The sequence below is a fragment of the Dreissena polymorpha genome, chromosome 13 (genome assembly GCF_020536995.1).
Source record: "Dreissena polymorpha isolate Duluth1 chromosome 13, UMN_Dpol_1.0, whole genome shotgun sequence".
NCBI classification, from domain to species: Eukaryota; Metazoa; Mollusca; class Bivalvia; order Myida; family Dreissenidae; genus Dreissena; species Dreissena polymorpha.
Window position 1 is genome coordinate 16,352,127 of NC_068367.1, and position 23,854 is coordinate 16,375,980.

Sequence of the window (23,854 nt, forward strand, 5' to 3'; positions counted from 1 at the left end):
GTAATTATATCAGATCAGGTTCATAAAACATTTTGAAAAATGCTTTTGCCAGGGCTTGCATGAAGGGATGTTTTGAAGTACCCGGGTAATTGATTTACTGACAGGTTTTGTGACAACAATTCTTAAATTGCAGTAGTATTTGTAAGCGTGAACTTGCAAGCATTTTCCTAGTTCAAACCTAATTATATTTAAAGCTTAACAATTTGTCTGAGCAGTACATTGAGGAAAAATACTAAAGTGAAATAAAGCTGTATTTAATTAGAGTATTTATATTTGTGTTGATAATGACAAATCCATATTGCACAATACTTTTTGAAGACTTTTGGAACATTTCTAGAATCAACCTTGGCCTCTTCTGTTATTAAGCCAAATGTACGGCCCAACTTTAAAAACCTTCTCATTGTTGGTGTTAATATGGTTTTATAATGAAACAAATGTAACAAATTGTATTTGTCAATTTGTATATTTTTACGGCAGAGTAAGCGTTAAACTTTTGGCTATTGCTATAAGGAACACTGATTTTTGATGGGTTAACTTTAGTTTATAAAATATTTTATGAAATATTTGTTGATTTTGTGTATTTATGTGACTTTTAATATAGTACTAAAATGACGACGCTTAATGATACTTATAACATTTTGATTTGATTGATTTTAAACCAATGCACCATTTAAAATGTATCAACATATTGACTTCTGAGTAAATTTGTGGATACCATGAAGAATGATTGTTTTCAAGGTTTAATAATTTCATACCATTTACATTGACAAACATGTACATGTATGGGCATTTTATAGGTATTATTCAGATGCTATAAACTTGTTTATTATTTTGTTCTTTTTCTATTATTATGTATGTATTTCAGAATAATAACTGAGTCAGGTATAAATGTCCACCAGAGTTGTTTGTTATGTGATTTTCCAGCAAATTGTTTTTATTTTATGTTTTGCTTTAAGGGTCAGCTATTTCGCAGAAATTATTTAATTGAAATGAATTATGATAAGGTTGTTTTTTTAATTATGTTCCCCTTAGACTGTTTTGGAGAAGAATAAAGGAGCATTTAGTCACTGTTGTGCTCATCTATTTGTTATTGATTGCCTCGATTTGTTTGAAAGTTCTGCACATATTTCGGATTTCTATAAAGGTTTTTGATATCATTTTAATAGATTCAGCCTTCTCATTGCCTAAATATAAAGCTAAACAAAACACATTTAGGTGCCTCCTTAAATTATATTGACATCTTTGTAAACTTGTAATTCACGATAAAATTACAAAGTTACATCAATTTTAGAGTTTTTGAGCAATGTATTTCAAGAATTGTGTTGATCATAAAGAAATTGCTACTGACAAAAAATCTTGTCATAAATACATCAAATTGTTTATGTTTTTATTTTAAGACTACATGTATTGTTCATGACTGCTTTTCATTACATCCAATTACCAATATTGTTAGTTAATTTCAAAGAGTCATTTGTTAGGGCAATAAAGTAGCGAAGTATTTAGTTGACCCTTAGAACACGTTCAGTTTGCAGATTTTTGTTAGCATTTTTGTGTAATATTTCATGTTTGTACTTTCATTTTGAAACCTGTGTAGCTCATTCTTTTACTGTTTGTATACAGTTTGTAGGCTAAATTTTAATGTGATGCATTAAACTAAATCGTTTTTTAGCTCTCCTGAGCTCACCACATGCTCACTGTGAGCTAATGTCGTCACCTTTTGTTTGTGGTGCATTTTCTATCATTCACATTTGCCTTATTAATAATTCAGAGGCCACATTTATTTTTCAATTTTCACGAAACTTGCTCTGAACAATTATATCTCGTCTGATTTCAACACTGATTGGTCCAATCATCATGAAACTTTCTCAGAACATTTGTTTAAATAATATTTCCGAGTTAGAAAATGCTTCCAGTCCGTTAAAAAACATGACATAAAGGAGGAGGTGCAGTTTGTTTTATACATGTATGTCAATATTGAAACCTTATTGACACTAGAAGTGCCATTTTTGGTCACATCAAAATAAAACTTGCTCATCCTAATGATATTATGGTGGAGTTCAATGAATGACAAGAGTATAATATGAAACCACAATTTATGCAGGATAAACATCTAACTATTCTTAAGGAACTTATTTAACTTAAGATGTTTTTCACTTAGTTGGGTTCAAGTAATTTAGGGCCCTTCAGATTTTGCATATTTTGCAGTGCCTTTTATTGGTCTAACTTTTGGACTGGTTTTACTATTAGATTTTTTGATAGCATTATTGGTAATTAAGATTCATTATCTGTAACAAATGTCCTTTTTTTCTTTTGCATGGATGTTATATACATATATATATATATATATATATATATATATATATATATATATATATAAGGGCTCTGCCTTTTGGTTCATGTCCTTAAAAGTTCTTAAGTAACTTGTTTATTAAAAAGTCAGATTTTACAAAAAGAGGCAGTTTTTGCATGCATGATGCATGGAAGTTGATTGGAAGGGCTTTGAGTTTTGGTTGCTTAATTATTTCTTTTACTTGAAGCATATGTAATTGTCAATGTGGCAAACCTGTATTTCCATATATGAAATATATATGCAAAGTTTGATACAAAATATGCTTGCCAAGGGGCTGGGTGGGGGCTAAGTAGTTTTCCTTATGGCTTCACTCAAGCAGTCACATTGTTTGCCAATTCTTCATGAAACTTGCTCAGAACATTTTTTTAAATGATGTCTTGGGTGGGTTTGAAATGGTTATCACACTAAAAGTCATTTGTTTTTATCATAAATGAGCATGGTACTTGATCAGAACACTAATATTTTGTTCTATTGGCATCTCAGCCTAGTAAAAAAATGCCTTTTGGTAAAAAATCTGAGTCAGAAGCCACTTTTATTACACAAACATCACAAATGCAGCTAAAAAAGCTCCCGGTTATTTGGGTCACAGGTGAGCAACTTAGGGCCTTTTGACCGATTGTTAACAATTTTATTTGTTTTTCCAATTTTTTTATTGATTTTTAACCAGGTTTTTATTAACCAGGTTTTTTAACCAGGTTTTTAACCAGGTTTTCTGGTTATTAGATTGGCGAATGCTGGCGGGCTGGCTGGCTGGCGGGCTGGCTGGCTGGCTGGCGGGCTGGCGGAACAAGCTTGTCCGGGCCATAACTATGTCGTTCATTGTCAGATTTTAAAATCATTTGGCACATTTGTTCACCATCATTGGACGGTGTGTCGCGCGAAATAATTACGTCTATATCTCCAAGGTCAAGGTCACACTTTGAGTTCAAAGGTCAAAAATGGCCATAAATGAGCTTGTCCGAGCCATAACTATGTCGTTCATTGTCAGATTTTAAAATCATTTGGCACATTTGTTCACCATCATTGGACGGTGTGTCGCGCGAAATAGTTTGAGTTGTCTCCCTTTATCAGATTTTTTTTCACAATGAAAACCTGGTTTTGTGAAAATTTTGTCCCTTGTTAATTCATAGTTTACAGTACTTTTTGATGTGCAAGTTTTACAAACAATTTTTGGTAAAATGCTATTACATTAATTGAACCACAATGAAATTAACGTTTGACATGCTGGACTCTTTATCATTTAAAGATTTCTTAAAAAACTTAAATATTAAATTTTCATAAGAAATGAACATACAAAAAATGTTACACATCTTTACAACTGGCTATTATTTTTATGAAATAAATGAGTGCTGAATATGACACATTTTGGAATCTATCACCAAACAGACAGGATTCGAATGCCAAACATGTTTGAAATACCAGATCTTCGCAAATGTATTGTAAATGCATTTCTGAATACCTGAATTGCTGTTTAATGTTTTACTTGATAGAAAATACTATTCAGAGATTACTTTGCCTTCCAATTTACACAGATATATAGAGTTCATAGGACATCACTTTTAACAAGTCAGAAAAAAAATTACATGACCATTTTTGTCATTAAACATTACAACTCCTGAATTTTGGTTTAAAAGTGAAAAAATACCATTTGCTCTTCGTATTTATTGTCAAATGCCACCCTTTAACCCTATTCCACTTAGATACATATTTTCACGCATTTGAAGTCCCTTATAAAGTAAAATTTAATTTAAGACCTTTGTTACTAGATTTAAGTTTTTAAGGCTTCAGCTCCAAACCTTAGATACTGATAAGCATAAAACCTGAACAGACTGCGAGTTACTTGCAGGCTGTTCTAGTGTTATGCTGTTTGTACATAGCCATTTTCACTTTGCTTCTAAGTGGGAAAGGGTTAAATGAGGCATAATGACAATTTTGGTCTCAGTTCTAGCAGCACACAATATTTTTGTGTGTATTTTCAATTCCTTTGGTATTTGACGCCCTCGTGAAATTTGTGCATCTGATAAAGAACACAGTCACACTCTACTCAAATTCAACTAAGTCATCTATTAATGTTTGAACTTCAAATTTATTAACAAACATTTCACTTTTCCTTTGGGTGGGTAAAATCAGTGATTTTTAGAGTTTCACAGTCTTATCTTGTTTTTAACTCGAAAACATTTATTTTAGACAATGAGAGAGGTGATATGGTAGAATCAAGCATGATTTAAAACAAAGTATACATGATTGTATGTTTGGTAAGAGATGCACATTTGGAATTAGGTGCCCCACTCTGTTCTATTAAAACTTAAAATTATCATGTTATAACATATGAGTGAAAATGTGCACTTGCACTTATCCACTTCAATTTTCTTGCACTTATCCACTTATTCTTATGTTATGTGGTCCTGTAACTCGCAGTCTGTTCAGGTTTTATGCTGTTTGCTGCTCATCAGTATCTAAGGGTTGGAAATGAAGCCTTTAAAACTTAAATCATGTAAGAAAGGTCATTAATTAAATTTAACTTTCTAAGGGATTATAAATGCATCAAAATACGTATCTTAGTGGTAAAAGGTTAAGATTGTTTATTAAAGCTCACCTGAGCACAAAGTGAGATATTGTGTTTAGTCACTGTTTATGTCCATTAGTTGCCATATTATATTTGTGGGATGTGTGTAATAATATTTAAGATTTTAACCACTCCTGAGGCCAGATTTTTCACTTAATGTTGATTAAATTTGGTCCAATTATTTGTCTTTACAATACTAGGCCAAGTTCATATCTTGGTTAAGTGTGTTTAAAATTTAGGTTTCCACATCAAATATAAGAAAAAATATGTTACCACTTTAGAAGCCACATTAATGACCCAGTCTCCACAAAACTTTTCCAGAATGTTTATCTTGATAATATCTTCTCTTAGTTCAAATCTGAGTCAAGTTATTTTGAAATCTAGTCAACAGGTCAAATCTTAGAAAACCTTTACACCAATTTTGAAGCTTTATTTGCACCTCAATCTGCATGAAACTTGGTCAACATGTTTCTACTGACCATATCTGAGTCAAGTTCAAACTTTTGTCAGGTGGGTTAAAAAAACTAGTATTTAAGTCAAATCGTGTAACCAGAGGTATTTACACAATTTATTCCTTCCCATTCTGTTACAAGAAGGGTAGTAACAATACCCTTATTACCATTAATTAACCCCTATTCCTTCCCATTTGATTTACAAAAGGATGACATTTATATTTAATGTACCTAATTCTTTCTCCTTCTGTAACAAAAAAGATGCCAGTACACTTTTCATACCTATTATTATGCCCCCCTTCGAAGAAGAGGGGGTATATTGCTTTGCTCATGTAGGTCGGTCGTCGGTCGGTAGGTCGGTCGGTCCGTCCACCAGGTGGTTGTCAGACGATAACTCAAGAACGCTTGGGCCTAGGATCATGAAACTTCATGGGTAGATTGATCATGACTCGCAGATGACCCCTATCGATTTTGAGGTCACTAGGTCAAAGGTCAAGGTCACAGTGACCCGAAATAGTAAAATGATTTCCGGATGATAACTCAAGAACACATACGCCTAGGATCATGAAACTTCATAGGTAGATTGATCATGACTTGCAGATGACCCCTATTGATTTTGAGGTCACTAGGTCAAAGGTCAAGGTCACGGTGACCCGAAATAGTAAAATGATATTCTGATGATAACTCAAGAACGCATATGCCTAGGATCATGAAACTTTATAGGTAGATTGATCATGACTCGCAGATGACCCCTATTGATTTTCAGGTCACTGGGTCAAAGGTCAAGGTCACAGTGACCAGACATAGTAAAATGATTTTCGGATGATATCTCTAGAACACATATGCCTAGGATCATGAAACTTCATAGGTAGATTGATCATGACTCGCAGATGACCCCTATTGATTTTGAGGTCACAAGGTCAAAGGTCAAGGTCACGGTGACCCGAAATAGTAAAATGATTTTCGGATGATAACTCAAGAACGCTTTTGCCTAGGATCATGACACTTCATAGGTACATTGATCGTGACTTGCAGATGATCCCTATTGATTTTCAGGTCACTAGGTCAAAGGTCAAGGTCACAGTGACAAAAGTCGTATTCACACAATGGCTGCCAGTACAACGGACAGCCCATATGGGGGGCATGCATGTTTTACAAACAGCCCTTGTTTTCCTTCCCGTTTCTGTTACCAGAAGGATAGTTATAATATCCTAATAAGCTTTAATTAAACTCTTTTCCTTCCCATCAGTTGGACATAAGGATGACATACATGTATATATTTAATATACCTAATTCCTTCCAATTCTGTCAATACATGTAGAAAGATGGCTTTTATACTTATGATACCTATTATTTCTCTTCCCCATTCTGTTACCAGAAGGACAGTTATTAAACCCAAATAACCCTTAATCATTGTTTCCACTCTGTAACCAGAAGTATATGGTGTCCACCTAGGGACCCGGAGGTCATGGACTCCATACACACTGTGGAGCATTCTTTAGATCTAAAAAACAAACAAGTACTGAATCTACCCAGGAAATGGACTTGAGTGTGTTTCAATAAGCCTTAGGCTTTCCATTCAATCAAGCTAAAATAAATTGGTTTAAAAAGAGAAGAATGGCTTTATTTATTCTGTCCCCTTTCTGTTACCAGAAGGGTGTCACAGAGGACTGCAAACCAGACCCTTGGACAAAACTGGCGGAACACAAGCTGGCGGTGGAGCAGGAATTACAGCAGCTCACGTCCTTGAAGTATGCTGTGCTGCGTCCCGCCATTGTGTATGGGCCAGGGGATAGCCATGGACTGAGTGAGTATTGTTTGACATCCTTAAAGTATGCAGTGCTACGTCCCGCCATTGTGTATGGGCCAGGGGATAGCCATGGACTGAGTGAGTATTGTTTGACATCCTTGAAGTATGCAGTGCTGCGTCCCGCCATAGTGTATGGGCCAGGGGATAGCCATGGACTGAGTGAGTATTGTTTGACATCCTTGAAGTATGCAGTGCTGCGTCCAGCCATAGTGTATGGGCCAGGGGATAGCCATGGACTGAGTGAGTATTGTTTGACATCCTTGAAGTATGCAGTGCTGCGTCCTGCCATTGTGTACGGACCAGGGGATAGCCATGGACTGAGTGAGTATTGTTTGACATCCTTGAAGTATGCAGTGCTGCGTCCTGCCATTGTGTATGGGCCAGGGGATAGCCATGGGCTGAGTGAGTATTGTTTAACATCCTTGAAGTATGCAGTGCTGCGTCCCGCCATTGTGTACGGGCCAGGGGATAGCCATGGACTGAGTGAGTATTGTTTCACATCCTTGAAGTATGCAGTGCTGCATCCTGCCATTGTGTACGGGCCAGGGGATAGCCATGGACTGAGTGAGTATTGTTTGAGGTACTTGAAGTATGCAGTGCTTCGTCCTGCCATAGTGTACGGGCCAGTGGGATAGCCTTGGACTGAGTGAGTATTGTTTGACATTCTTGAAGTATGCAGTGCTACGTCCTGCCATTGTGTATGGGCCAGGGGATAGCCATGGACTGAGTGAGTATTGTTTGACATCCTTGAAGTATGCAGTGCTGCGTCCTGCCATTGTGTACGGGCCAAGGAAATAGCCATGGACTGAGTGAGTATTGTTTGACTTCCTTGAAGTATGCAATGCTGCGTCCTGCCATTGTGTAAGGGCCAGGGGATAGCCATGGACTGAGTGAGTATTGTTTGACATCCTTGAAGTATGTAGTGCTGCGACCTGCCATTGCGTACGGGCCAGGGGATTGCCATGGACTGAGTGAATATTGTTTGACATCCTTGAAGTATGCAGTGCTGCGTCCTGCCATTGTGTATGGGCCAGGGGATTGCCATGGGCTGAGTGAGTATTGTTTGACATCCTTGAAGTATGCAATGCTGCGTCCTGCCATTGTGTACGGGCCAGGGGATAGCCATGGACTGAGTGAGTATTGTTTGACATCCTTGAAGTATGTAGTGCTGGGTCCTGCCATTGTGTACGGGCCAGGGAATGAATAAGTATTATAGTGGTTTTGTCACGATCTATTTGAGCATTGGCTTAAATCCTTCTTTGATCCAATCATAAAGTAGACATTGGCATAATAATGCCTGTAGGATAAACTTTTTTGACATATCATGTTAACTTTATTATACACTGTGAGATAACCTTAGCTTTTTATTTTTAGCTCGACTATTATGTATGAAATATATATAGTGGAGCTATCCTACTCACCCCGGCGTCGGTGTTGCCGTTCCCGTGTCCGTTTGCGTGCAAATGTTAAAGTTTGCGTACTACCCCAAATATTTTCAATGTCCTTTGACAAATTTCTTTCATATTTTGCATACTTGTTTACCATCATGACCCCAACCTATAAACAAGAGCAGACAACTGTATCAAGCATTTTGACAGAATTATGGCCCCTTTTATACTTAGAATATGCATATTATTGACAAATCTATGTTAAAGTTTGCGTACTACCCCAAATATTTCCTGTGTCGCTTGACATATTGCTTTCATATTTTGCATACTTGTTTACCAACATGACCCCAACCTATAAACAAGAGCAGACAACTGTATCAAGCATTTTGACAGAATTATGGCCCCTTTTATACTTAGAATATGCATATTATTGATAAATCTATGTTAAAGTTTGACAAAACAACACTTACCTTACATGCCACAATGCACTCCACCGAAATCATCCCCCATGCCCCCCCAACCCCCCCCCCCCCCCAAAAAAAACAACAAAACATTTATTATTTTTTCTTATTTTTGAAAGATCATCTATTAAATGATCACACACCCACATTATACCCCCCTCACCCCCCCAACCCCCCCCCCCCCCAATTTTAGCTCACCTGAGAGATAGCTCGGGGTGAGCTATTGTGATCACTCACCGTCCGGCGTCCGTCCATCTGTCTGTCTGTCTGTCTGTAAACAATTTGTAAACATCTTCTTCTACTAAACCATTGAGCCAATTTCAACTAAATTTCATGTGGAGCATCCCTAGGTCATGGGACAAAAGAATTGTTAAAAAAAATTTGATCACATAACCAAGATGGCCGCCATGACCATATATGGTAAAAACCTTAAAAAATCTTCTTGTCAGAAACCGCTCATCAGATTTTCAAAAAAATTCACAGGGATGACCTTTGAAGGCTCCCCTGAAAAAGTTGTTCAAAGAAATTTGATTCGTCAAAAAACATGGCCGCAGGAGCTCGTTGAACTTTGCATGTTTATTTGTTTTTGCCTTTTTTGTGAAAACTTTCAAAAATCTTCCACATTTTTTGTCCGATCCTTTCCAAATTTGCACAGTGTCTTTATATCAATGAGGACACAAACCCTACAAAAAATGAGCATTATTGGTCCATGAAGTACAGAATTACCTCCCCTTGAATTGAGAAAATGGTGTTTATGCAATAAAGTCCAAATTTTTCATCCAATTCTTTCCAAACTTGTAAGGATTTAGCATGGTTCAAACAAGGGAAACAACTACGGTTTATGCATGTTCTTTTTATTACAGATTTGCCTCCCTTTAATTCATTCAAAATCTCATTTTACAGCAGAGATTCCAAATCTGACCTGTAAATGAGCCCCATATTTACTGCCAGTGCTAGGTTACCTTTTCCCATTTGATCATTCTTAAGTATTGGTCTTGTAATGCTGCTACTGCTTCTGCTACTGCTACTGCTACTACTACTACTACTACTACTACTACTACTACTACTACTACTACTACTACTACTACTACTACTACTACTACTACTACTACTTCTACTACTACTACTACTACTACTACTACCTCTACTACTACTACCACTACTACTACTACTACTACTACTACTACTACTACTACTACTACTACTACTACTACTACTACTACTACTACTAGTACTACTACTACTACCACCACCACCACCACCACCACCACCACCACCACCACCACATCTACTATTACTACTTCTACTACTACTGCCACTACTACTACTACTACTTTACACTACTACTACTACTACTACTACCACTACTACTACTACTACTTCTACTACTACTACTACTACTTCTACTACTACTACTACTACTACTACTACTTCTACTACTACTACTACTACTACTACTTCTACTACTACTACTACTACTACTACTACTACTACTACTACTACTACTACTACTACTACTACAACTACTATTACTACTACTACTACTACTACTACTACTACTACTACTACTACTACTACTCCTACTACTACTACTACACCACCACCACCACCACCACCACCACCACCACCACCACCACCACCATTCACAGTGACAAAAAAGGTATTCACACAATGGCTGCTACTACAACTTATAGCCCATATAGGGGGGCATGCATGTTTTAGAAACAGCCCTTGTTTCTATGGGATTTTAACCACAACTGTTCATGTTTATCTCCGACACATATTTTTAGGTCACCTGTCATGAAGTGACACGGTGAGCTTATGTGATCGTGTGATGTCCGGCGTCCGTTGTGCGTGCCTGCGTGTGTCCGTGCGTCCGTCCGTCAACCTTTTGTTTGTGTAGACAGTAGAGGTCACAGTTTGCATCCAATCTTGATGAAATTTGGTCAAAATGTTTATCTTGATAAAATCCGGTTTGGGATTGTATTTGGGTCATCTGGGGTCAAAAACAAGGTCACTAGGTCAAATAATAGAACAACCTTCTGTAGACAATAGAGGTCACAGTTTTCATCCAATCTTTATGAAATTTGGTCAGAATGTTTATCTTGATGAAATCTGGGTTGGGATTTTATTTGGGTCATCTGGGGTCAAAAACTAGGTCACTAGGTCAAATAATAGAAAAACCTTGTGTAGACATTAGAGATCACAGTTTTCATCCAACCTTTATGAAATTTGATCAGAATTCTTGATGAAATCTGGGTGGGATTGTATTTGGGTCATCTGGGGTAAAATTCTAGGTCAAATAAATAGAAAAACCTTGTGTTGACAATAGAGGTCACAGTTTTCATCCAATATTTATGAACTGTGGTCAGAATGTTTATCTTGATGAAATCTGGATTGGGATTGTATTTGGGTCATCTAGAGTCAGGAACTAGGTCACTAGGTCAAATCATAGAAAAACATTGTGTAGACAATAGAGGTAATAGTTTTCATCTGATCTTAATGAGTCAGGTGAGCGATTCAGGGCCATCATGGCCCTCTTGTTTATATATTTTTTTCTTATTTTTGAAAGATCATCTATTAAATGATCACACACCCACATTACACCCCCCCCCCTCTCCATGATGGCTTACGTTATACTGTCAAGCACTCGAATAGTCGAGCGCGCTGTCCTCTGACAGCTCTTGTTACATTATGGGATTAACTTTGATGTTTTAACATTCTATATAAAGCTAAATTTCATAACACACATTGGGATGTTTATGGTTTATTAAACGCTGTGGGGTATATATGGCTTTATACACACTGAAATACATGTTGCTTTATAAATTCATTGAGGGATAAAAATGACTTTATTTACACACTTTGTGATACATATGGCTTTATTCACACACATTGGGATACACGTGGCTTTATTTACACACTGTGGCAATCTTCGAAATAAGCTTTGAAAAGTTACTTGCCAGTCGGGCCAGTTACTTAAGAATTTTTACATGCCCAACATATTTTTTACATGCCGAAACTTTTTAAACCAAAAATATAACAAATCACAACATTTTAGCACTTAAATGCTACAGATAGTAAAGCAGAACATTTGTTTCAATAGTAGTGAATACAATGACATCTAATCAGAACTAGAATAAAGTGAAGTTGAAGTTACACCAGTGCTCTTGAAAAGAGCGTTCTCTGGTGTCCTCGTACCATTTCTTGGCTTTCTTTTTCTCTAAATCATTTTCTATATTGAAAGTGCTTTACCAGGCTTAGCCCCATCAACATACCTTAGATACTGCATAGCCTCTATGCCAACAATGACATTTGTTGACAATGGCGAAAACTGAAGCATATTACTTGATTGAAATAATCGATTCAAAAAGCATCTACTCGATTAATTTCTAGAGAAACCATCGATAAGAACCGAAAGTGACCGGTCATAAACAATAACGATGACGTGCGCAAGCAGGTGCGTGTTGTTAAACCAATCGAATTTCATTGTTTTACAACTTCTGGCAAGGTGTTTCTTCGCAAAATTGAAAAATAGATTTGCAAATATCAAGAACAACTTACAATTTTTTTATAAACTGTCAATTGACTTCAATAATTTTCATGCCTGGCGGGCCACAAACGTGAATTTTTTTATGTGCCCGGCAGTAATTTTACTCGACACAGGCGATCGGGAGTGTGCTAATTTCGAAGACTGTAGTGTGGGATACATACATTGCTTTATTTACACACTGTGGAATACATTTGGTTATATTTACACACTGTGGGATACATTTGGCTTTATTTACACCCTTTGGGATACATATGGCTTTATTTACGCACTGAAATACTTGTGGTTTTATTAACAAATTGATGGATAAATATAACTTTATTTACACACTATGTGATACATATTGCTTTATTGACACACATTGGGATACATGTGGCTTTATTTGCACTTTGTGGCATACATTTAGCTTTATTTACACATTGATACATTTTGCTTTATTAACTCAATGTGGGATACATGTGGCTTTATTTACACACTAAAATATACTTGTAGCTTTATTTACCCTCTCTGGGAAACACATGGCTTTATTTACACAATGTGGGATACACATTGCAATATTTACACACAGTGGGATACATGTGCCTTTATTTACACACTGTATAATATGTGGCTTTATTAACACACTGAAATAGATGTGGCTGTATTTACCCACTGTGGGATATATGTGCCTTCATTAACACATTGAGGGATACATGTGGCTTTATTTACTCACTTTGTGATACATGTGGCTTTATTAACCCACTGTGGTAAACATGTGGCTCTTTTAACACACTTTGGGATACATGTGGCTTTATTAAAACACTATGGGATACACATGGCTTTATTAACACACTATGTGTTACATGTTGCTTTATTTACACCCTGTGGGATACACTTCACTTTATTATCACACTGTTGGATACACATGGCTTTATTAACACAGTATGTGTTACATGTTGCTTTATTTACACCCTATGGGATACACAGGGCTTTATTAGCACACTGTTGGATACACATGGCTTTAATAACACACTGTAGGATACACATTGCTTAATTTACACACTGTAGGATATATGTTGCTATATTTACACACTATGGAATACACATTGCTTTATTAACACACTATGGGATACATGTTGCATTTTCTACACACCTTGGAATACATGTGATGTTATTTACTCTCTATGAGAAAATATTAGGCTTTATTTACACACTGTATGATATATTTGGCTTTGTTTGCGCACTGTGGGATACATTTGGTATGTTTACACACTGTGGGATACATATGGCTATATTAACACACTGTTGGATACATGTGGCTTTATTTACACACTATGGGATACATAAGACTTCATTTACACACTGTGGGATAAATTTGGCTTTATTTGCACACTGATATACATGTGGCTTATTTTACACAATATCGGTTACATTTGGCTTTATTTTCACACTATGGGAATGAAGTGGCTTTATTTACACAGTGTGGAATACTTGTGACTTTAATTATCTACTGTGGGATATATGTTGCTATATTTACACACTATGGGATACACATTGCTTTATTAACATACTATGTGATACATGTTGCATTTTCTACACACCGTGGGATACATGTGGCGTTATTTACACACTATGAGAAAATATTTGGCTTTATTTGCACACTGTGGGATACATTTGGTTTTGTTTACACACTGTGGGATACATATGGCTATATTTACACACTATTGGATACATATGGCTTTATTTACACACTATGGGATACATTTGGTTTTGTTTACACACTGTTGGATTCATATGGCTATATTTACACACTATGGGATAAATGTGGCTTTATTTAAACACTATGGGATACATGTGGCTTTATTTTCACACTGTGGGATACATAAAACTTTATTTACACACTGTGGGATAAATTTGGCTTTATTTGCACACTGATATACAGAAGGCTTATTTTACATATTATATTGGTTGCATTTGGCTTTATTTTCACACTATGGGATAGATGTGGCTTTATTTACACAGTATGGGATACATGTGACTTTATAAACACACTGTTTGCTACAAGTTGCTTTATTTACACTATGTGGGATACATGTTGCTTTAATTACTCACTATGGGAAACATGTGGCTTTATTTACACACTGTAGGATACATGTGGCTTTATTTATACACTGTGGTATACATAAGGCTTTATTCACACTCTGTGGGATAAATGTTTCTGTATTAACACACTGTGGGATACATTTGGCTTTATTAACACACTGTGGGACACATGTGGCTTTATTTACACACTATGGGATACATGTGGCTTTATTTAATCACTGTGGATACATTTGGCTTTATTAACACACTGTGGGATACATGTGGCTTTATTTACACACTGTGGGATACATTTGTCTTTATTAACACACAGTGGGATACATTTGGCTTTATTTACACAATATGGGATACATGTGGCTTTATTTAATCACTGCGGATACATTTGGCTTTATTAACACACTGTGGGATACATGTGGCTTTATCTACACACTATGGGATACATGTGGCTTTATTAACACATGGTGGGATACATTTGGCTTTATTAACTCACTATGGGAAACATGTGGCTTTACATTGTATTTACACACTATGGGATACATGTGGCTTTATGTACACACTATGGTATACATAAGGCTTTATTCACACTCTGTGGAATACATGTTTCTTTATTAACACATTGTGGGATACATTTGGCTTTATTAACACAATGTGGGATACATGTTGCTTTATTTTCACACTGTGGATACATATAACTTTATTTACTCACTATGGGATACATATCGCTTTATTTGAACAGTGTGCAATACCTATAGCTTGATATACACACTGTGAGATACACATGGCTTTATTTACACGGTGGGATACATGTGTCTTTATTTGCTCAATTTGGATGCATGTGGCTTTATTTACACACTGTGGGATACATCTATGGGATAGATATGGCTTTATCTACCCACTCTTGGACACTCTTAATGAAATATCATAATGCCATCTGGTATTCAATTCTTTGTAAGATCAACTTATAAACTGACCACTAAAATGTGACAATGGAAGATAAAATTTAATGTTAATGCTGTTGTTGGTTGATGTGCAGTGTTTCAATTTAATATTTTCCAATAATAATACTATCTTGTTCGTTTATGTCCCCGATAGGGTGGCATAAAGCAGCCAGTTGAACTGTCCGTCAGTCCCTCCGTCCTTCTGTCTGTCAGTCAGTTCGTCTGTCCGTCCGAAAACTTTAACATTGCCCATAACTTTTGCAATATTGAAAATAGAAACTTGATATTTCTTATGCATGTGTATCTCATGGAGCTGCACATTTTGAGTGGTGAAAGGTCAAGGTCATCCTTCAAGGTAAAAAGGTCAAATATATGGCTTCAAATTGGCGCAGTAAGGGGCATTGTGTTTCTGACAAACACATCTCTTGTTCAATTTAAAATTAAAGGGGCATTTTCATGGTATTTTCCCTAATAATAACTTATATTTTCACTTTTCTTAAAAAAACTTATCAATCAGCTCTTTGATAATATTGATAATTGTTACAAAATAATACATACTGTGCATTTTTTTTTTGTGAATTTGATTTAAGTGAGATTAGAGCTCATGCTTACCAAAAATTTTGTACCTAAATTAACATTCTACACCTTTAACATTCTACACCTTTAACATTCTACACCTTTAACATTCTACACCTTTAACATTCTACACCTTTAACATTCTACACCTTTATCATGTGTGCATACTTTATTTTGTACCTAAACATTAACATTCTACACCTTTTTCATATGTGCATACTTTATTCATCACAGTTTGTATCTACCGCCAAAGTTGGAGTGATAAGGAATTTGCTTTGTCTGTCCGTCATTCTGTCCTTCCAACCATCATTCCGTCCGTTCTTCATTTAATCCGTCAGTCTGTCCGTATGTCACTTACTTTCCAGAGCTTTTACTCAGAAACTTTTTAAGATATCAACATAAAATTTCAGTGGTGTATAGATATCAACATGGAGAAGTGCTATGCACAAGAACAAGAACCCTACACTTTCTTAAATAAGAGCTATTGCCCTTTGTTGTTTTTTAATGATATAACTTTTCAGGGCCTTATCTTAGATACCATACAAAGTATCAACATAAAACTTCATGGCTATATATATATATATATATCACTTAGACGAATTGCTTTGCACAAGAACCAGAGCCCTACACTTTCTTAAATAAGATTTATTGCCTTTTGTTGTTTATTCATGATGAAGCTTATCAGGGCTATATCTCAGATACACCACAAGATTTCAACATAAAACTTCATGTGTGTGTATAGATATCAATGAGGAGACGAGTGATGCACAAGAACATTATCCCTACACTTTCTTAAATAAGAGTTATTGACCTTTGTTTTTTGTAGGATGTAACTCTTCAGGGCTATATTTCAGATACCCTACACAATTTCAACATGAAACTTTATGCAGGGCTCTTGGAAACGCTTAATCAAATGTATTTGTAATGCATACATTTGAAAAATGACACTTATTTGAAACCAATTGAGAGTCCCCAGGAGCACCTTTTTGCATAACTGGGATTTTCAAGTCAATCCATTAACAAACAAAGCCTGTAAAGCAACCTCCAATTTAAACTCAAGCCAAGCCAATTTATTTCATCACACCTGTTTAAAATCCAATTAATCACTGCAGTAATGTTTCTAAATTGTTGTGAATGGTGTCGGCAGACATCAAAGGACTTTGATGTAAATGCCCAGTTGGGGCCAGTTTACAGGAAGTAAAAACTGTAAATTGCTAACCCATCAGCAAGTGGCCATTTCAAATGGCATTGTTGTGATTGTCAAAGACATTTTTAACTGGTTTTATTGTTGTTTCAAATGGAAATAATTGCTTGCAAGGTGATGCTAATGATTTGTTGACAAAAAAGTAAATGGTTTTCTCACATCCCATCCTCTATGGAGCTAAGCATTAATGCTTTATCTTACAGTATGAGCATGCTTCCAGTAATGTCGTAATGATTAATGCCATTTGAAATGGCCACTTGCTGATGTGTTCGCAATTTACATTTTTTACTTCCTGTAAACTGGCCTCAACTGGGCATTTACATCAAAGTCCTTTGATGTCTGCCGACACCATTCACAACTTGCAGTTTTTTTAGGCATAGGTTTAATGATGTCATCTGGTTACACTCTTGTGATTGTCAAAGACATTTGTATTTAACTGGTTTTATTGTTGTTTCAAATGGAAATAATTGATTGCAAGGTAATGCTAATGATTTGTTTACAAAAAAGTAAATGTTTATAAGTGGGCTGTGTATATATTAAGCACTTTTATGCACACTTGCCTTAAAATACTTGTTAATTATATTTTTTTCTACATGATTTTTTTATTAAAGTAACAATAAAGAGAAAATAATGAGTGGGATTCCTAATATACATTTAGTTTTTGGGTTTTAATAATGAAACCAACAATTACATTATGTATTTTTTAGCTCGACTATTATATATGAAAAATTTATAGTAGAGCTATCCTACTCACCCCGGCGTCGGCGTTTCCGTTTCCGTGCAAATGTTAAAGTTTTCGTACTACCCCAATTATTTTCATTGTCCCTTGACAAATTGCTTTCATATTTTGCATACTTGTTTCCCAAATGACCCCAACCTATAAACAAGAGCAGACAACTATATCAAGCATTTTGTCATAATTATGGCCCCTTTTCCAATTAGAATATGCAGCAAATGTTAAAGTTTGCGTACTAACCCAAATATTTTCAATGTCCCTTGACATATTGCTTTCATATTTTGCATACTTGTTTACCATCATGACCCCAACCTATAAACAAGAGCATACAACTGTATCAAGCATTTTGACAGAATTATTGCCCCTTTTATACTTAGAATATGCATATGATTGATAAATCTATGTTAGACTTTGGGTACTACCCCAAATATTTCCTATATCCTTTGACATATTGCTTTTATATTTTGCATACTTGTTTACCAACATGACCCCAACCTATAAACAAGAGCAGACCACTGTATCAAGCATTTTGACATAATTATGGCCCCTTTTACACTTAGATAATTGAACATTTTGCTTAAATTGCCATAACTTCTTTATTTATGATCACATTTTATTATTACTTTGACAAAACAACACTTACCTGAATACCACAATGGATTCCACCCAAACAATACCCCACGCCCCTACCCAGAATCCCTTCCCCGCCAACCCCCCCCCCCCCCAATTATTTTTTTTTAAACATCATTTTTTTTATTTTTGAAAGATCTTCTAATAAATGACCACACCACACATTATACCCCCTCTCAACCCCCCCCCCCCTCCTTTTTTTTTGAAAGATTGTCTAATAAATTATTGAATATGAATATGAACTATTTCCCCATGATGGCTTACGTTATACTGTCAAGCACTCGAATTGTCCTCTGACAACTCTTGTTTATATTCATTCTTTATTTAAATAGATTTTCTTGCTGAAAATTTGAAGACGCGTGCAATATTCATTGGGACTCCTACTTTTTCCAAATTAGGAGTCCATGGACTCCTGTTTTAATATCCTAGTGAGACCCCTCTTTATGGGTGTATAGATATCAATAAGGAGAAATGATTTGCACAAGAACCATTACCCTACACTTTCTTTAACAAGAGTTATTGTCCTTTTTTTTATGATTTAGCTTTTCAGGGCTATACATGTATCTTAGATACGCTACAAGATTTCAACACAAAACTTCAAGGGTGTATAGATATCAATTAGGAGACTTTAAATGCATATAAACAAATACCCTATACTTTGTTTTGTTCTTTTTTTTAGGATAATATCGTGTATCAAGGGATTTGCTCCCATCCATGAACACAATTTATTTGGCGGGGGTTGTCCATTCTATGAATTTGCTTGTTTATTGTGCATGTGAAAAGTGTCAAAGAGGACAAACGTTTAAAATAACGATGAAATAAATATTAATTGAAAGTGTTTTTTTTAAAGGTTTACTTCTGGAGCTAAATAATTGACCCCTTTAACAATTTGTCAGATTTACCCAGTAAAACTAAAGTAACTTTTATTTTACATTAGATTGATCTTTATTGTTTATTTTTTAGCCCCTAGATTGATGATTGGTGCAATATACAAGTACATCAAGCAGAAAATGAAGGTAGGATATAATTTTGTTCTGCTTTATACTTGTAATAAAACAACATATTTTGCAGTGTTAGGATTGTATAACCCTTCTGTATTAATTGGTTTTAATGAACATATTGGACCAAGATTTCTTTCAATTGTAATTATGAACAGAAGAATTAAAACACCGTTTGGAGTATGACTTAAGTTTCCCAACTGTTACTGTTACCTATGATTTGATGCATCCTTTTAAAAACTAACCAAAACCTAGTGATTACATTTCATGAAGCAGGAAGTCTTAGGCCCTCTGCATTGGACTTTTTATTTTACAAATTGCTCTAATTTGGCTGTTAATCATGTGCGCTACCTCTTTTTTGAGATGCATTAATAATTGAGCCAATTCTACTTCCGAGGTGGCGCTCAGGCCAGGATGTTTTAAAATTTTAATTGATAATTTTACAGGGTGATTAGGTGTTATATGTTTTTTCAACATATTTTGCATTATTTTTAAAAGTCGGCCAATGTAGTGTGATTCAGCGATTGTAAATTAATTCAAAGAAGTACAGAAATGTACAATCACAACCCATATGGAAACATGTGGACCTTTATAAGTTGTGGCATGGTGGAGTTTTAAAAAGCATTTCAATTAGTTTTTCCTGTGTGACACAAAAATTTCCACCCTATTTCCACCCTTTGCGCCCATGATTAAGTTGTGGATGTACTAGTTGCGTATGTTCGTGCCAAAAATAAGGCAATATACAAATTTGCACTCACAATTTGGGTTACAATGATCTGTAAACTGTACAATTTTGTAGTACCGTAAATCTCCAAGCAAACCACCTGGACGTTGCCTCATTTTACCCGCTTCTGCAAAGTGGAAAACCTTAAACAATATTATCACTTTATTAAATACCTCAAGCTAAACTCTAGGTCTGTTACCTTTTTTGCCTGATCAAATGTTAATTATCTTAAAGAGTGGAAATTAGTTTTTGAAGATTATTAACATTTGATGTTGCCACAAAAGGTTAATTTATTGTAAATAATGCTGCGTACACACTCTTCTTATGCTTCAGATGCTGTGGACCAAGCAGTTGCATATGAACACGGTGCACGTGGAGGACCTGTGTAGGGCAGTGTGGCACGTGCTACAGCAGCAGCAGAGCGGGAACGTGTACAATGTGGTGGACAGGGGTGACACCAGTATGTAGCAAAGTCTGTACAGGAAATCTTTATTTCATAATTGTTGAAATACATGCATAAAAATTTATTCCAAATAAAGATATTTATTATGCAGATTCATAGAACTCTTGGAGACATCAGTATGTAGCCACTGTTTGTAGTAGCAAAGCCTTTAACCCCAATCTTAATTTTAGTACATGAAAATGAAAGCATAAAAAATGTACTCCAATTAATTTTTATGTAGAATCCAACAATTCTTGCCTTCGAAAGGATGCAAATACTAAGTCTACATTACATTTTATGCCCCAAGAAAATGGAAAGCATTAAGCATCTCCATCCAAAGTCCATTCATACTTACGACCAAAAGTTTGTGTATAAAGTGCTCTTTTACTGCATGGTGGATTTTGCTGACACTATCACAGCTGAGTAATCTGATTTGTGTTTAGCCCAAGGCCTGGTAAGTGATCTGGTTGCGCAAGTGTTCGGGATTAGTTACGAGTTCCTTGGTGCGGTGAAGTCAAACCTGGCCCGTGTCAACATGGCCGCGGTCGTTGAGGACATTAACGACAAGCACATGACGCCCTGGGCCGAGGCATGCACACTTGAAGGCATAACAAATACGCCCCTCAATCCTTTTTTGGACCAGGTATAGCTAGCTCCATTGATTGTTGATTTAATTATAATTAAAAGATTAAAATTGGGTCTTCTGTTAAAAAAGTGGCTGATATCTCCACAAATTTAACATCGACAGGATTCAAATGATATGGCCTTCAGTACAAGGGTTTGAGAAGGGATGAGGCTCTTAAAAACAATTTTATTTAAAGACCACTTGCGATCGATATACAAACACATAATGTAATCTGTAATACAAATGTAATAAACATGATACAAACTACAGTCTACTCTTGTTATCTCGAAGGCTGCGGGAACGAAGGCTGTGGGAACAATAAAAAATATCGAGCTAACGAGATATCCGATTAGGCGTTTTCAAAGAACAAATGAGACGAAAATTTACCTTGTTTTTAACATCTAAATACCTGCTAAGTGGTCTTACTGAAGCTGTCACCGTGTGGCATAATACTCACAACGGGGTAATAATTACTGTATGAGATTTAATGCGCGTGTAAAAAAAATAATGAACTGTACATGTACATTTTGTTGTTTGAAATGCAAAGTTCAATGGATTATTAGTACAGGATTAAATAAAAATAAAAGCCATTGCTAGACCGACAATTCATAATTATCTTTCAAGTGAGCCATGATAATGACTGTTGGAGTTCAAGGGTAGAACAACATTCTGCAAATGTGCGACTGTTTATATAGGCAAAAATATAACTCAATGCATTTAGGAATGTTGTTTTTAAAAACAATTAGTCTTTCGGCCTTTCTACAGGCTGTATATTGATTGCAGTTAATTGCATTTAAAGTGACAGGCCTTACTCAAGTGTTTATGGCTAACGACATTAGACATGTGTGTTCATTGATGCAATTAACAGATCAATTAACTACTGCACAGTATCGGGAGCAGCACGGTGAAGCGGGACAGTGAAGTATCAAAGAAAAAATGTCTCCCCTTTGTTGACACTGGGACAGTTATTTGCACTTCGAGATTAACCACAGTAAATACATGTAAAATCGGGACTCTGGACAATTTTTGGTATCGAGATATCGAATTATTCAAGATAAAGAAAAGCGAGATATAGGGTGTTTATTAATATAGATAAAGAAAGAAAAAAGTTGGGACATTGAGCTTTCCTCGACATATTGAGAAAATCGAGACTTGCAATGTCGAGATAACAAGAGTAGACTGTATAAGGCACAATATTACAATTTTCTACAACAACATTAAATTGTTAATAATTCACAAAATTAGATTACGTTTAGAACAGGTCACTAAACATTTTCTCCTGATAATGTTTCTTGAGTTTGGTAATTGTTTATACCCATCACATTTTGACATCAGAGTTTCAATGGTTGTTTCAGGAGTTGTTGTACAACAAACATTTGTTCCTGGATGGCAGTAAACTGGAGTCCACAGGCTTCACATTTGATCACCCTGAGCTGAAGGCTTCATATCTGCAACAGGTACAGTAGTCTTACTGGAACACACAACACTTATCAATGATTTTTGCAAGCCCTATGAGGAAAAAAAGGGATATTACACAAAAAAAATTAACTCCTACATTTGTTCTTCCTATCATTTATGGTTTAACTTTGAAATCGGAATTCAAACAACATGAATATGCATCTTTATTATACATGTAAATAGAACATTTTCATGCAATGTGAATAAGACATTTTTCAAGTGATTTTTATGCCCCCGAAGGAGGGCATATAGTGATCGGACCGTCCGTCCATCTGTATTTCCATCACACTTTGCATTTAGGTTTCGCATGTATGCTTCGAAAAATGCTCATAACTTCTTAGTAAGTTCTATGTCCCTTCACATAGCAACTTGATATTTGGCATGCATGTGTATCTCATGGAGCTGCACATTTTGAGTGGTGAAAGGTCAAGGTCATCCTTCAAGGTCAAAGGTAAAAAAAATGTATCAAAGCGGCGCAGTAGGGGGCATTGTGTTTCTGACAAACACATCTCTTGTTCACATAGTGATGGTGTTTTTTAGATTGACTGTTAACTTTTGTTTGAGCTGTTTTTTTTAACAAATGACCCAAAAAGGATATATTATGGTTGCTTAAAGTTGTTTATTGCTTTTAATAAGGGATGCAAGAGGTTACAAAAATCATTAATCGGTTAACCTTTTGCTGTAATCGGTTATTAACCTGTTAACCGAAATGCCTTAAGTAGTGCAAATGATTAAGAGTACGTAAAAAATGTCACACCGCTCAAACCGCTCTATAGAAACGAAAGTAATTTCAAATTTGACATCGCTTGCGTTGATAACATGCAAGGTTCGTAATAAAATGTATTATACAATTTATTTTAATAATTG

The 23,854-nt window shown here is 35.7% G+C and overlaps 1 protein-coding gene across 1 annotated transcript in view; it reads left to right on the forward strand.

Moving 5' to 3' along the window:
- LOC127855129 (uncharacterized) overlaps positions 1–23,854 on the forward strand; it is a 43,736-nt gene that overhangs the window by 15,465 nt on the left and 4,417 nt on the right. The window contains exons 6-10 of the mRNA XM_052390514.1: positions 7,022–7,175; positions 19,704–19,756; positions 20,796–20,922; positions 21,348–21,547; positions 22,885–22,986. Of these exons, the coding sequence (XP_052246474.1) occupies positions 7,022–7,175; positions 19,704–19,756; positions 20,796–20,922; positions 21,348–21,547; positions 22,885–22,986 (636 nt within the window). The remainder of the gene's footprint in view (positions 1–7,021; positions 7,176–19,703; positions 19,757–20,795; positions 20,923–21,347; positions 21,548–22,884; positions 22,987–23,854) is intronic.